The 16,550-nt window shown below is 44.9% G+C and overlaps 1 protein-coding gene across 2 annotated transcripts in view; it reads left to right on the top strand.

The window, feature by feature from the left end:
- EPC2 (enhancer of polycomb homolog 2) overlaps window positions 1-16,550 on the top strand; it is a 662,055-nt gene that overhangs the window by 558,945 nt on the left and 86,560 nt on the right. The window contains exons 12-14 of one of the 2 annotated variants that reach the window (XR_011274738.1): window positions 8,095-8,254; window positions 9,047-9,380; window positions 9,478-9,561. Coding sequence is in view for 1 of the 2 variants with exons in the window: in XM_069616502.1 (XP_069472603.1) it covers window positions 8,095-8,254; window positions 9,047-9,380 (494 nt within the window). In the remaining variant the exon portion in view is untranslated. The remainder of the gene's footprint in view (window positions 1-8,094; window positions 8,255-9,046; window positions 9,381-9,477; window positions 9,562-16,550) is intronic. The other variant, XM_069616502.1, reaches the window with a different exon arrangement.

Genomic DNA, 16,550 nt, shown 5'->3' with positions numbered 1-16,550 from the left:
TCAGGAGAGTGCATGCTCCCAGGGCCGCGCCCCCACACGCCTCTACATTTCTGGTGAAAAAGTTCTGTCTCCCGTCCCTCGCGAGTGACGCCCATACAGTATGTAGGAAAGGGGACTATGGACTAAGAGTATGTTAGTCACTACGGTGAGTAACTATTAATTTCGGCCTGAACTCAGCCCCTCGTGTCTTCACAAAGTTGATGTACGCAGTGGCGGGTATCCTCTGCTTGGAGGGCCATCAACTATACCCTTATCTAGACTGGCTGGTGAGGATGTGCTCACTCGAGGTGGTGCTACACTGCTGCCGTATATTGGCGGATATTCTCAGTCAGCTGCTGTTCTCCCTCAATCAGAGGAAGTCAGTTGTGCCCCTCCCAGGATCTGATTTTCCTAGGGGTGCGTTGGAACGCGGCTGTTCAGCAGGTGTTCCCCACGCCCGAGAGGCTCCTCTCCCTAGCCAACTCGACCACCTCAGCATGGTGGTTCCAGCACCTTCTGGGCTGATGCCCTCCTGCATTCTCATTGTGCAGAACGCCTGCCTCAAAATGAGGCGCCTTCAGCTCTGTGGCGGCCAATTGGGATCCGGAGACAGGGTCTCAGTCAGACAGGATCCCAGTACCCCTGTTCCTTCTTCCCGACTGTCGCTGTTGCTTGATGGACAGCAATCTTTCCGTGGGTGCCCCTTCACCTGACCAGAGCCTTCCCTGGTGGTGACAACTGACTCCTCTTTCAGGATGAGGGCTACTCTGGAGGGCTACGTGATTCATGATGGTCTGCTACGTGCCAGTCAGTCTCTTTACTCTGGGACAAGCATGAGCGCAAGACTAGATGCCAAGGTTTGCCTCTCGGGCGTCGATACCAACAAACTGGTCTGAAGCAGGGTTCCCCACTGGCACCGGAATTGTTTAATTTCTTTATATTGGTCAGGGGCTCTGCACTGGACAAGGCAAGATCGTTTCCATCTAGGCTTAATGGATGTCGAGTGGGGCACTTGCTCTACGCAAATTTGGTCTTAATTGACAACACCGATTGGCCTACAACGACAGCTGAGAGCGCTGCAGGAATATGTGAAATCCAACAAATTTAGGATTAAACAAGACAAAAATTCTAATCCCAGAGCCTGTGGTGGGGCGGAAAAAAGAAAAGGCCGGTATGGCGTCTAAACAGGGAGCAAATAGCGGTGACGACCTCCTTTGTGTACCTGGGCATACTGGTTAACGCTAGTTAAATCATAGTCCCAGAATAGGCCAGTTTAAGCAGAAGGTCACACACTTAGCAGCACAAGCATGGATCTTATTAAAAAGATTTGGTCAAATTATTTTTTTGTTTCTTTGATCCCGGTGGTAAAGTTCCCACAAAACCAAGGTGATGGTTATGGCCACCTATGGTGCAGAGGTTTTTCTTTCTCCTGATCGTACCTGGTGGATGTTCTTGGAAGGGAAATTTTGGCGTAGAGTACTTGACTTGCCTAGAAGCACGCCAATGCCCGCCATAAGATTTGAGTTGGGACTTACCTCAGTGTGTGCAATGACTGAATGGAAAACCCTATCTCTGAACAGGAAGTGTAGAACCGACCCCCCCTGTGAGAGGGATTTCATTCCTGAAACAGGCCTTGGAGGCTGAAAGCAAACCCATTCTAAAAGCTTGGAACTCGGCATGTAACAAAATCGTGAAGCATTTGGGGGTTTCAGAATCTGATTTGCTGAACAATCCTAATGCAACCAAACTCAAGCTGTGGAGAAAGGATTGGATAGACGCCATCGTAGCAAGAGAACAATACAATACAAGACCTACTGCAATTTCAAAATTCACTGCAGACCTCGGAATTCAATTCTGAAATATCTCGGATGGTTCCCTTCCAGAACTATCAGGTCCAGATTCATGAGTTTTAGATTAAACCTATTCCCCCACAAAGGTAATATTGAGAAATAGGAGGATCTGGCAAGACCAGGATGTAAACGGTAGGCTCTGTAAGAAACTGCGAACTGAAGAGACCTTGTACCATCTAACGCTGGACACTCAGGGGCTGACGGAGAAGAGAAGGCTATTCTTTGGTCAACTTTTGAACAGTCTGCCCCCATTAACTCCGGAACAATACTGGTACAGGATTGTAGCTGGTGAAAACTTAAGCCTGACAATTGCATTGATTTTTATGGATGACATTTTTCAAGGGCTGGTCAATGAAATTGTTTGAATTTTTATCTGATGTGCAATTATTAGTGCTGCTTACCTAAACAGTGGCAAATTGTGTGATTTAGCTTTTTATTGTGGGATGGTTCATTTTAATATTTTAATTTGATGGTTCACTGTATGTTGGATGTTTTTAAGGTGTGAGAGGGTTTATGTAAGCCGAACACTAAAATAAATAAAAAAAATAAAAAGCTCAAACTGGGAGTCTGGTTGTTCTGAAAGAACTGCCAACTCCCCCCAAGTTTGAATGTTGCATGGCTGGCTGATTGGCTGCGTTCCTGCATAAAAGTCAATCCTGGAAGCTGACGTGGTAGTCGACCAGTTTAACCGAAGAGGAAGATGAAGAAACGAAGGCTGTAGTGATTTCCAGCGACGGGAGAGCCTGCTATGTAACCAGAGCAAGCTGTTACCCTTCCTTCCAATCAACCTGGTTATCCCGAAACTGACGACCCAGAGCCTGGTGAGACCGACTAGGCTCAAGAAGACCTGCATTTTGAGCCATGCCACGTCGTGCTTCGACCTTGCGGGGCTGCAATTCCCCAATACCCTGGAATCTCAAGCCATCAGGCGTTGCACAGTCTTCCGAATCTTGTTGAAACTTTGTGGCCTTCCTGCTGGCCCTCCAGAGACGTGAATAGGCTGAATAGTCCCCTCACCAGAGTGCTGGACCTTGAAAAAGGACGAGAATCCGACCAGTGATAGTTGTCTTCTGGCTCCTGAAAAGGGCCCCGAAACCACAGAACCGCATCCAGCCCGAAGAAGCTTTCGTCCGTTTAGACCACTCGCCTTGCTACATTGAACTGGTTTGGCTGTCCCTGTCACAATACTAGGATGTCCTTCTATACATCTGTCCAACAGGCCAGAGTATAGAAAATCAGTCCTAACAATGCATGGGCATAATTTTAGGGGGAGTGGGGGACAGGGGTGTTTGTCCCCCCAACTTTCATGCCAGACCATTTTGTCCCTGTTCATTTGGATGGGGCACCTTTTCTTCAGATGTCATGTCCCCTCTCCCCCCAACATTTTCAGCGAAGTTACTTGACTGCAACAATGGTTATACTTTTCAAGGCAGAATCCTTTTCTTATCCAGTGCTTCCCTAGTCTATTGCACAAGTTCTCACAGAGGCAGAAGAGGGACCTTGGTGGCTAGGTGCCAGCTGTAGGCAGTGTGTGATGGGGTTCAGTTGCAGAACAAGGCAGAGTTCCTGTGGAAGACTGTTCAAACAAGTACATAGTTCACTTTACAATTAGTTAGGGTCCAGGGACTTCTGAGAAGACACTCTAGGAGGATTCCAGCTGTGGGCCTGGGTGTATTAGATGAGGCCTCCCAATCACAAGAAATGCCCCAATGCTACACAGGAATCGCTAAAGCTTAAGTAAATGCCCCAGCCAACACAGTACCTCAGCACAGAAGAGGTTTGCAGCAGGAAGACTTCAGGATCTGCAGCCATAAACCTGGTCAATTAATTTCTTGTCATGAAGATTGAGGACAGGACAGGACACTGGAGGGGATTTTGCAGCAGAGATCAACGGCGAAGGTTCCAGGCAAGAGTTTCTTTACGGCTGGATGGGGCTCTGTGGTTTTGGCACAGTTTTCAGGAGCAAGCAGAAGACTGGATATCGCTTGTCAGATTCTCGTCTCATCTGGTCCAACACTCTGATGAGGGTACTTAAAGGACTCCAATCTGGTCTTTGGAGGTCCAGTAGGATAGCACTAAAGTTTATGCTCTATTCAGAAGACTGCACCACCCAATGGCTGGAGAGGTCACAGTATGGGGGCTATTGCAGCCTTGCATGGTCGCAGCACGGCATGGCTCCAAATGCAGGTCTTCTTGAGTCTAGTGGATCTCTCCAGGCTCTGGGTTGTCATTTTCAGAGTCCCCAGGTCACTTGGAAGGAATGGCTACAGCAGGCTCTGGTTACATAGCAGGCTCTCGGGTTGCTAGAAATCATCTCAGCCGCGTTGTCAAAACCTTCTGCAATCTCTCCCTGCATTTTACAGAAAGGGGAGGTCTGGCTGTTTAATCAGGAGAGCCAGCCCCCTATTGCGACTGGGCTCCTTTCAGGCAAGGTGAAAGATAAAGGGTTGCAGACTTTTGGACTCCTCCCTCGCTTCCTGCCTGCCTTAGACACCCTGGAGCCTTGGCGGGGAATACATAGGATTCCTGCCCAAGTCAAAATTCCCACTGAGGTTGTTCCCGCCTACAGGCAAGCGAAAAAAGGAGCCACCCACCATTTTAGAAAAATGGTAGCCCTGCTGTGCATTACTGAGGCTGAATTAACAGCCTGTGAGTAAAAATGACTAAAAGTCATAAAGGTAAAACCACTGCCACCTGCCATTTAAGCAAACTTGCAATTTTAACAAAATGTTACAGGTAAGTAAAAAAGGGGGATACGATACATTGTATCCCCCCAGCACTCCACATAATGTGCGGTGTGCAGGCTCACTACATAAAATGTAAAGGTGGATGAAAATCCCTCTGTACTACTTGAGAACTGTTCAGCCAGAGAAAATGTAAAAGGGGAGCCCCAAAGGGCAGAACCCAGCAACAATAGGCTACATATGCTACAAATGTGACAAAGAGGATAACATCAAACATGGAGAGCCTTAGAAATGACACCCATAAAAAGAGTAAAGGGATATGTGAGTGTGGAAAACGGTTCCGACTCACTGAGGTATAAGGAAAAATAATCTACCAGTCCAGCAAAATGTTCTGGGGGTCTCACAAGTGAGGGGAAATTGAGCACTAACCTTATAATCTTGTCCACCCTACCTCCTTGCAGGGTCTCCCTCGTGTTATATTGCTGAGTAACTTATGCTAGAGACTGAAAGTATCCTAAGGAAATTTTGCTGTTCTGCTACTTTGGGTCCACTCCTACACTGACTTTTCGTATAGTTAGGTATTGGACTTTAAAAAGCGTTAATTAGCCTGAAAACTGTCTATAAAACGTTAAGCTCTGTTGCTGTGTTTTCCTTCCTAAGAGACTTATGTGGTTTTGCTAACTAAATTGCTGTAAATCTGTGAAGTAATGCGAGTGCGCGGTTGTACCGATAATAAGGTAGAACTGGCATTCGTGTCACACTCTGTAATAATTGTAACCGCAAGCAACTACCATTTGAAGCAATGGTCTTTGAAAAGTAATAAGAATACCCATGTGTTGGTTAGTGAAATAACTATTTATCTACCTTACTTGTCCAAATATAATGTATATTCTAATATAACATTTTATGTGTGTTTCTTTGGAATATTGTATTTCCTGGGTTCAGTGTACTTAACCTACAGCTATCATATTACTCCTATGATCAGCCTGGCTGCTCTGCCATTCTACCAAGATCCTTTGTGTAGTACAGACTTATACTTTGTAACTTGGGAGGATACCTCAGGGGCAACGCGCTCACCTAGGAAACAAGATGATGCGGGGCAACACAGGTTCGATCCCTGGGTCCGGGCTTAGAAACCTCTGCGTATTAAGCCCGTTATAAATTAACAATTATAATTACATACTACGAGTTTGGGGACCTGTATGCCAAGGGATAGTTTTGTTGAAGTCCGCTTGAGGTAAGACGTCATTAAACTCCCCTAACATCCACCAGGCCAGATTCTAGAAATCCATCTTGCATGTGCTTCATACAACTTCATTGCAAGTTCACAGAGCTTGTCTGAGGTTCAAAATTCAAACTAGCGCAGCGGACTGCTTCGTTTATTTATGGTAATCTGCTTTGAATCCACTGCCCCGTACCCCCCCCCCCCTCCCCATTTAACTCTGGTCAGGAAGCTGAGGGAATCTGTTTGAGCGTAACTTAGCCAAGTGGCTCCAGACTATCCTAAAGTGTAAGGATTCGCTTGAGTTCCCTAGATTCTACTCCATACCTATCCCATCAGCTTCACAATCGAAACGGATTTCTGTACTGCAAAATCTTAATTAAGTTCTTCATTTTACGACCGTTTCCCCAGGTGAATGCTTGCAGAGACTCCAGTTTTACGAGCAGCAAATGGAATTGGCTGTCATTAAGAAAAGTCACAAGCGAAGAGCATAAAAAGGCTGTGTTTTGGCATGCATACATTTTCATTTTAATTTGTTAACATTCATTTGATTAAAATATTTTTATTATCCTGCAAAAAGCTTGAATAAAATCGGGATTCACAGGTGCTCCTGGCTAAAGATGTTTAAAATGACTATGATCCTCGTAGCACTGGCGGACCAAACAGTATGTATTTTTCAGACCCACTGTACCTCAGTGAGGTATTCGAGGGAGGCCAGCAAAGTATTGCACCCATATCTGAGCGTGTGCGGTTTAAATGCCTTAACGCTTCTGAGCATTCCTGAATGCATTTCAGATTCCAATAAATCAGAATACTGAACACGTCAAAAAACAAGTTACATTTTATTTCATTCAAGAGGTTTGGGCACCCTGAAGTGTCCCCTTTATTTGGCTAAAGTAAAACTTAATATTTCAGTTACTTTGGATTATATCATAATGCCTTTAACTTTCAATCGTGCGCCAAGTATGTTGATATGTTGAAATGCTTTATATTTAGAAAATCCTGGTTAATACTTTCTCTCACGTAAATCTTCCACAGCTTATTGGGTACAAAAAGACCTGTCCTTGGCCATTTTATGAGAGCACTCCTTTAACATTTTCATAGTTGCGGTTTAGAGTTTTCAACACAAGAATCCCTTTCTGATGGCGTTTATTGTATCATCTAGTGTTATCGGCAGATCTAGAATACACTGTTTAAATGTGACAATGTTCCCCTCGGCGGCGGGCCGACGCTGTAGGTAAGGGCCCGAGTCTACACGGGTGCATAGATATATATATCTTTTTTTTAAATAATAAAAAAAGAAAGTTAACTTCCTGCGGCCCCGACCGGGCCGCAGAGTGCTACTGAAAGCGCAGTCCGTTTTCATTGTTGACTGTAACGCCATCATGAAAACGGATTGTGGAACAACACTGCGGGGGCCTGGTGCCGTGAAGGAAAGGTACGTTTCTTTTGTGTTTGTTTGAGGGAAAAACAAGACACTTGGCACCCGTGTATGGAACTACATGGGTGTTAAGGTGCAGGGGAAGGGCAGGGATGCGCCCGACACTTAATGAAAGTGCTCGGAAAGCGGGCTTACCTTTGTGAATATAGCCTGCGTTCCGAGCATTTTCATTGGCTCTGGGCGCCTCCCAGAGTGCTAATGAAGGATAATTTGACACTTACGAATGAATTCTTTCTCCCAGTGTTTGAAAATCCGTAAATTCAAGCAGTTGGCTATCATCTGCACAGTTGTAAATGTTAACACCCAATTGATGTACTAATTATAATGTTGAGTGGTAAAACCTGATGTACTAAACAGTATTACTTTTTTAAGGTGGGGTGCGCATCGTGCCTAGAGAATTTGTTTTAATTCCAAGTTTGCTAAGCGATCCACTAGTGTAGAGTGTCATACCATATGAAAAGCAGCCATCGGATCCAGCTAAAGAAAAACACTTGTGCTGTTCCTGTTGGAGTTGAAACATTAACACCCCCCTTGTGTTTAACTTGTGCCATGCTAGATTTGATTGACTAGGCGTCCCCTTTTTGTGAACATGGTGTTAATGCTGAAAAGCAACCCTACATGATTCACTGTATTCAATCTGTGCCCTTTAGGGCTTGGTTGTAATGCTGGGGAATACCTCGAATTCTTCTTTTAATATATTTCTGAACCATTGTATTCTTTCATTTGTCAGCTACTAGAGGCTAGAATGCACATGATTACAGTACTTGGCAGCACCGTCTTGCATTCTGCACCAGTGTCTGTGCATGGTAAACCATTCTGGTGCTCCGAAACTAGCATGTTTGGACACACTTTGGATCAATGGGTTATTTTTGGTGGTTGTTACTGCTTAGCTGTAATGTTTTTTTCTGACTTTTTTAGGGCACAAGCACTTCTGACTGCATGTCTAAAACGCTTGACTCTGCCAGTGCCCATTTTGCTGCGTCTGCAGTGGTCATCACACCAGCTCCAGGTCGTAGTGAGGTGACCAAGGAACAGAACCCCGGCCACAACAATATAAATGGTATTATTCAGCCTTCAGGTGAGTACGATAAACTGTCGTTCACTTTTGTTATTTTGTTCCTACAAACCAATGTGTAGCAAACATAAACTACTGGTTTAAAACCATGGTCGGGCTTAATGACCTGTTTTGGCCTCCCATGTGCATCTTTATATTGCTAGTTGCCTCTGAAATTATCCACTGTAAATTAGAGTTGTAATCGGAGGTTTCTCATCTCCTGTTGTGATTAACTGATGCAGTGCTTTGATCTGGCTGACCACCAACACTTAGTCAATATTACACTTTCCGATTATTTTCATTTTCTCTGGCTACATGCTAAATATGTGCACATAAATGGTTTGTGCAGACCCATTGCATTTAGTTGAATAACTGTCTTGCCGGCATAGCTGGCCCCAATTCTCCCTGGTAAACCCTTTAAAAGCCTTTAAGGATTGACATATGGCACGCTCTCCTAAAATTGTGTAGTCTGTTCAGTGCAAGTCTGTATCGAGGAGGTGGATCCTTACACCAGACACAAGCCTAGGTACTTTAAAGTTGAGATTCTGTTTTGTGCTGTGAAATAAAGGGGCTCAAGCATTGGTCGTAAACCTTTTCATCTGAGAGTGGTTTAATTATTTTGCAGAGATATGCAAGGCAGCAGGTGCAAGTCCTTTCTACCGAGTGTCTGCCTTGTTTATTCAAATGTTGTACTTGGGCAATCCAATTTCTAAAAATAGTGAAATATCACTTTGTCCCAAATGATGATCTGTTTTTGTTTAAAAACTGATTACTGTCCATTACTTGTGTGCACTGATTTTGAATTTCTTTTTACAGGAACCTCAAAAACGTTGTACTCCACCAACATGACTTTATCATCTAGCCCAGGGATTTCAGCTGTGCAACTTGTAAGGACAGTTGGCCACCCCACCACAAACCACTTAATTCCAACGTTGTGCACAAGCAGTCCTCAAATGCTTCCTATGAACAATTCTTGTTTGACTAATGCCGTGCACCTCAACAATGTCAGTGTTGTCACTCCAGTCAATGTACATATCAATGCAAGGACTTCAGCACCTTCGCCAACAGCCTTAAAACTTGCCACAGTTGCTGCCAGTATGGACAGGGTGCCAAAGGTGACTCCTAGCAGTGCCATGAGCAGCATAGCAAGGTGTGTATTCATGCATTTCGATGGGGTTTCCTGAAGTACATGTGCACATTTTTTTTTAACTTGAAATTGCATATTTTTTTTATTTTTATTTAACCAGATGACTGACCACCTTGATATATTTTGGAACTCAACTACAGACCTTAAAAATATTTTCGATTTTGCACTTTACATCCTGGAAGAGGTAATAACAAACACAATGGGCTTAATTCTTGGTGGTTCACTCATGTAATAGATTTTTAGAAATACACCACCACTTGTGTGCTTCTACGTGGGATCCGCTGTAAGAGGTGCCGATTGAATACATGCAACTTTTCCTTGGATAGGAGTAGCATTACACATGTTTTTCCAGAGAACGGTGCTGGGGGGCGGTGGGGTGGTGTTCTGTTGGCAGGTCTCTTTCTTAACGACAATCAGTGCTTTTTTAGATGCTAGAATTTTACAATTCAGTGATGTTTTATTCCTTTACTGTGTATTTTGAAAATGTTTGCTAGCAAGTATCCAGATTCATAATGTAACTGTCCTATCCATGTAGTTTCCCAAGGCTGAACTAATTTTTGCCTTGCCCTTAACACGTCCTGTGTTTGTGAATTGCACAAGCACTGTGTGTGGCAAACTTGTGTAACATGATATGCCCCTTCCCTCCAGCTTAATTGTCCTCAGCCAAGGACCTCTGTGGCTTCCCCAAGACACTTAAAAAGGAACATACTTTGTTGGCTACTCCTGGCTAAAGAATACAATGTAGATAACTGCTTTGTTGGTTGATTGCATTGCATGAAATTTCATTAAGAAACTTAAATCTGCAGGTGAACCATTATCTTGGAGAGGGCTACTCTGCCAATTTCATTGCACCAGATTAAAAATCTACTGTCAGCCTGATTTCTATCCTAATGAAATCAGCCTTGCCTGCCAAATTACTAAGTGCGGGTGTTGCCCTTTTTAAGGATTGGGTGCTGAATCGGCACAGTTTGCTAAATAGATGTGTTGGCTTTGATTCTATGTGTTGAGTATGTGCACATAAAGGAAACCCATATTAAAATGTTTCAAGGTTGAATCTACAAAGCATCTTTGGTTGGTATTCCGCAAGGCCATCGTTTTTTTGGGACCAAGATTGGTGTTGTCCAGATTGTCCATTAGATCTTCTACTATTCATAAACGCTGTATAGCGATGCCTGTTGGTGGGATCTCTGAACGATTTCATATATATATATATATATATATATATATATATATATATATATATATATACACACTTAGAACACATGCTATGCATAGGCTGACAGGACATGCCAGTGATAGAATGCCTTGTGTGTGACGTCCACTGTACCCATGGTTCATCACACGTCCAGGTCCCTCAGATACTTTTTTTTTTTCCGCCATCATAGATGAGAGTTCGTATTTCGGCTAACACCATTGATTGTATTTAATTGGAGTTACTCAATCCTTTTAATCACTGACTTTCGACAACATCTTCGCCGGTGAAAAGGTCGAACGTCGGACAAAGACCTTGATTCAACGGGCCCCTTTGGACTTGGAAGGCCGCACCGGGCCTTGGCCCACCTAAGAGAATGCATTTTCCCCTTTACCCTCTGTATTCTCGCCTGGCTGTCCTTCCATCTAAAAATGGAAAATGCACCTTTTAAATTCTGCCCAAGTTCCAATAGGAAGTTCCCCTGGAAGGACAAGCACTTGGTATGCAACCTTTTGTCTGCCATGTGACCACGACGAGTGGCATTGTCGAGCTTGTCAGATCTTCAAAGCGAAAACACTCGAGGACCGAAAGACCAAGCGCTGGGCCCATCATGCCAGGCCGGCATGGACGTGGAGGGTGCCTCCAGCGACGGCAGCATCGCCGTCTTGTCAGACGACGAAGGCGACGGGGAACCGATAGATTCCCATGTGTTAGCCCCCCGACCCCAATAGACAGGCCGGCGGTTCTGTTACAGGGACGACTGTATGCAGTATCCTTTGGGTGCACTACAACAACCCTGACTACAGGTAATAGGAAACCCAACCTTTGGTATAAGCTTGTACTACAGTTTGGTAGCGTGTTGAGCAGCCAGGCTTATCTCAAGAGGGGTCAGTGTGAGCTGTAGGGGAGTTACAGAGATCCACAGTGACAAGTATTCAAATAAAATCTTACACATAATGTTTCTTGAATAAATAATTATCAGTCAGTTAGAGTAAGCCTTCTTCAGAAGGGAGCAATCTAATAGTAACACTCAAATATACTTCACAAAATACACACTCTTAATATTTCTAAATAACTACCCTTTTGGGATGGCCCACAGTTTCAACCCACACCCTCGGGTGACTTCAATAGCTAGGGTGCTGGGGACATCAATATATCACTGTTGCATTCAGAGTAATTGAAGAGTAAGTCGAAGGAAAAGGTTATTAGAATATACAAGAGACCACAAATATTCTTAATTCGGCAAATACTTTCAGATCCCCCAATAAGAGTAATTCGGTAGAATAGGCTAAGCCAAAGTCAATGGGCAAAAGTCCCTATGAGCTGAAGCACTTCTTTGCAGCTAAGTAAGAAAAGTCTTTGCACAATGTTTTAGAAGTCTTTGAAGAAAAAGAAGAATCCATGTAGGGCCACAAGCCGTTAGACTTATGAGTAGTAGAAGATGCAAGCAACTGTACAGTAAGAGGTATGTTCTCTCAGACTTTTAGGACTTCGGTTCCTGAGCAGCTCTGCAGATCTCACTGTTCCTGGGCCTCAGTCATGGGACAAGAGGGAGGACTTATGGGGACTCGTGCACTGCAATGGGACGGACACTGCTCGCAACTGGCAATCTTCAAACAAGTGACTATTCAGTGTTTCAGCTCCTTGTGTCTACCGCAAATAGCAACACCGCAGTTCTTGGCTGTCGAGATGAGCTTTCCTTACTTCTGGGGTCCCGCACTCTGTTGGGGCTCAGGCCCGGTCAGTCCTGCTTCCTGGGAGTCCGGAGGGTCCTCCTTCAGCGCTTGGCCAGCTTAAAAGCAACGCACACAATCTGGTGTTCTTCTCCCTGGCGTTTCGGTTTCGTGCAGAAACTCTGGAAAGTCAGCCAGCTCTGAGAAAATGGCCAGATGGCTTGCTTTGGAGTCGATTGGTCCCACCAACTCAAGGGGAGAAGTCGTGCTTGCAGGGGCTTCTCTGTTGATACGAATTTGGAGTTTCAGCACAGCAGCAGGGCTTCACTGGGCACACCAACGGTCCAGGAGTTGCAGCAGGCGTCCTTTTAAAGTTGTTCTTCGGTTCCTTCATCCAGTGGTTGACTGCCTTCCAAGCCAAAAGCCTTGCCTTTTATTCAGTTCGCTCCCATTAATTCCAGCCTAGGTGTCAGTTACCCAGCAGGGTGGCTGTCCTTGCCGGACAGTTAGCCGGTCAATCACTACAGAGTGCATTTGGGTCTCCTAGGAGACGAAGCGCAGGGAGTTTCGGGCACCTCCCTCACACCCTGGAGCCAGAGGCGGGCTTCCCTCGTGAATCCCGCCAAAGGCAAAGCGAACAAACGGACCAAACCTGGTTTGGCGCACAGAGTAAATCTCAAGAAGGACCTTTCCACAAAGAAATGGGGGGGGGGGGGGGAGAGAAGACCGGGGCCATTTTGATAAGAATGGCACCCTTGGGTGCGTTACTGCAGCTGTGAACGCAGCCCACAGTAAAAACACACCCCGGTAGTTAAAAGTAAACCACTGCCACCAGCTATTCAGTGAAGAAAGGGTAACATTAAAAATGTAACATGAAAAGCTAGACAAATGAGCTACTAGGTAACCCCTCCAGCACCCGAGTGTAAGATAGTGTGTGCTGGGTCTAGAAAGTTACAAATGTAAGTAAAGTCAATCTCACTTTACTGCTTTGGGAAACAGAAGTTTATCCCATAGAAGGTATTTAAACCTTGGGAAATCTTAGACTTCCCCCTCTGCCACTGCACTGAAGGTGCTGTGTGTCACAATGTAAAAGATGCCTGTGGAGTTTGTGTTTCTTTTGGTTATGGAGCCTGACAAAGTTCAGAAATCGCATTCAAATACATGAGAGAGTGGGGGGAAAAAGGGTCTCACTCTCTCCAGGTAAAACAATCAAGTCCTCAAAATCCAGCAAAGTTGCTGGGGGTCTCTAAGGTGGAGGGAATTAGCACATTTCTGAGAATTCTCTTTAACACCGGGCGGCAGTAGCACTCACACTACAGTCAGCACTAAACACATACCCAAGGGCAAAGACTTGACGACAAAATAGTCTACACGCCCGCACACAGCGTCTAGGTGGAGGTCCACCAGTTCCCTGTCCTCTGGGCACTCTAGGTCCCCGATCGCCACACGACGGACCCCCAAAGTCGAGAGATGTTACTGATGTTGGGTCCAAACCATCGCCCAACGTCGGAAGACACGGCTTCGGGCCTCTCCACCGCCAAAATTAGACATTCTGCCCATACGTCGAATAAGGCCAAAAACCGCAATAGCTCAAAAATAGCCCCGTTGATGCAGAAGCATGTCCCTGAAAGCCTTCTTGAGGCAAACAATTTGAAGAAACACTCCTCAAGGAGCCATCACTCACAGGGAGAAATCTAGTACACCTCACAGGGAAAAGGAGCCCGTTTCCCATGGAGAGAATACCTTAACAGCAGCATTGAAGAACAAGGGTAAGCCTACACCTCCGGGTCCTGCTACACCTCAGAACCCTGTCCATTCCAAGTTCCTCTCAATGGACCTCTAAGAACATTGATAGGGTTATGAGAAGGATGACGTTCATGGCAGATTTGTTTGAGAAAAATCCTCAGGCTTTAATATTTTATATCTATCGCGCTCGTACACAAGTGGTTCAGAGTGCGACAAGGCAAGGGCGGGGGAACAGGGGAGAACAAAACAGCAATCTTCCTAGGCCCAGTGACATTGAGAATTTACAAAACACGCCACCAACTACGGCCCCCTCGTCCTCCCAGCCCCCCAGCAAAGAGGTCACGTCCTGACACCCTTCTTATTTCACCGCTAGAACCGGTCCATATGGATCTATATGACACAAATACAGACAATGAGGACATTGACACATTACAGGAGGCAGACCAAGGCTAGGATGGCGATGAAGTGGATGTGTACAACTTGGCCTCTCCCGTCAACCTAGATCCACCAGTGGCAGATTCACCAGTGGACAATCAACTGCTGTATAACGACATGCTCACAAAGGCAGCTGAGCACTTTCAAATCCAGACCCAAGAAACTCCGCTAGATACATATTTTGTGGAAGATATTTTGGGGGACAGGAAAGCTGCCACCCAATGGTGCACAAGAATCTCAGAGCAGATGACGCTCATCCTAGTTGCTCCCATGTGGGCAAGACAACCATGATATCCACATCTGCGCAAACTGGCGATGTGCGATACCATCAAACTCCTGTGCCAGACCAACGTACTGACCCAACACGAGGGGATGACTGTACATCCTCAACCTCATTCAATGAACTTGGCAGCATGGCTCCTGGGATCATAGAGTTTGGACATCTAAATCTGCCACAACGGTGTATGGATATCCTTACAACCAAACACCAGACACGGTTATTTCGACAAGCGGAAATTTGTAATTTGGTGAAAGTCTAAACAAACCCCATATAATGTACTCCATCCCACATTCTTAACTATATGCTCCCCTTGTTGGACTCGGGTTAGTATTCAACTCTATAAAGGTCCACCTGGCGGCTTTATCAGCTTACACCACCTCTCGGAGTGAATTATTGTGGTTAAAAGTTCCAGTCATTAAGGCCTTCATGGAGGGAGTAAAATGACTCCACCCTCCAGTTTCAAACCCACCGCAAGGTTGGGATCTCAATGTAGTACTCTTAAAGCTCATGGGACCTCCCTTTGAGCCTATGCAGAAGTCAAGTCTTCAACACCCGACATACAAGACTGCTTTCTTGGCTATTACTTCCATAAGAAGTTAGTGGACTGCAAGCATTGTCAGTGCAGGACCCATTCTTTGTCATACTCGAGGACAAATTGGTTTTACGTACACACCCTAGGTTTTCACCTAAATTAATTTCCAATTTTCACGTGAACCAATCCATTGAGTGACAAGCCTTCTTCCAGAATCCAAAAAGCTCAGCTGAGAAGAAACTCCATACACTAGATGTAAGGAAGGCAGTCCTTTACTATGTAAACAAGACCATACCGCTTAGGAAAACAGACCAACTGGTTGTCTCCATAGCACCAGGCAGAGGAGACCGCATTTCCAAGAATGCCATTTCCAGGTGGATAGTCAGATGCATACAGCGCTGCTACTCATTATCAAGAAAAACTCTGCCTTTCACTCCAAGAGCTTATTCCACAAGGGCTACAGGAGCTACTTTGGCCTTTATCGTAAATGTCCTGCTAGACACCATTTGCAAAGCAGCTACATGGAGCCGAGTACATACTTTCACTCTGCACTACTGCATTGACACTCATTCCAAAGCCGATACATGGATGGGATGGGAAAAGTGGTTCTAAAACGCTGGACCTTCTCACAACCCACCACCTTCTCCTAACACTGCTTGCTAATCTATGCATAGCATGGGATCTAAGCAGATTCCACAAGCATCAAAAGAGATACATTACTCGCTCTAATGGTATTTCTGATGCTTGTATCTGCTTAGATTCTCATGCGCCCACCCTTCCTCTCCTTGGAGAGCAGGTGCATGGATGTTTTTATGAGCTTATCTGATACATATCTGCTTTGATACACCTGTACTCGTGCTACACTTCATGCTACCTCATGTCAGAAACCAAACAATCTGAGGGACCTCGACGTGTGAACGACCATGGGTACAGTGGACATCACACTAGGGATATTATTACTGGCACGCCCTGTCGACGTCCCGTTTCGAAAACACCTGTAATACTCTGCAGCTTCCACTAGATGTCTGCCTATGCATAGCATGTGAATCTAAGCAGATATAAGCATCAGAAAAACGATTACGGTGAGTAATGTATCATATATATATATATATATATATATATATATATATATATATATATATATATATATATATATATATATATATATATATATTTTCTGATGTTTGATCTGCTTAGAATCGCATGCTGTGCATAGTCTGAAATCCAGTGGTCACTGCGGAGTATTGCATTTTGTTTTTCGTAGTCGAAAAGGGGACGTCGACAAGGCGTGTCTGTAACACTATCCCTATAGTGA

This window comes from Ambystoma mexicanum, chromosome 9, assembly GCF_040938575.1.
Source record: "Ambystoma mexicanum isolate Mex_15411 chromosome 9, UKY_AmexF1_1, whole genome shotgun sequence".
Classification (NCBI taxonomy): domain Eukaryota; kingdom Metazoa; phylum Chordata; class Amphibia; order Caudata; family Ambystomatidae; genus Ambystoma; species Ambystoma mexicanum.
Note: the sequence above shows the minus strand (reverse complement) of the source record. Positions and strands in the feature narration are given on the sequence as shown.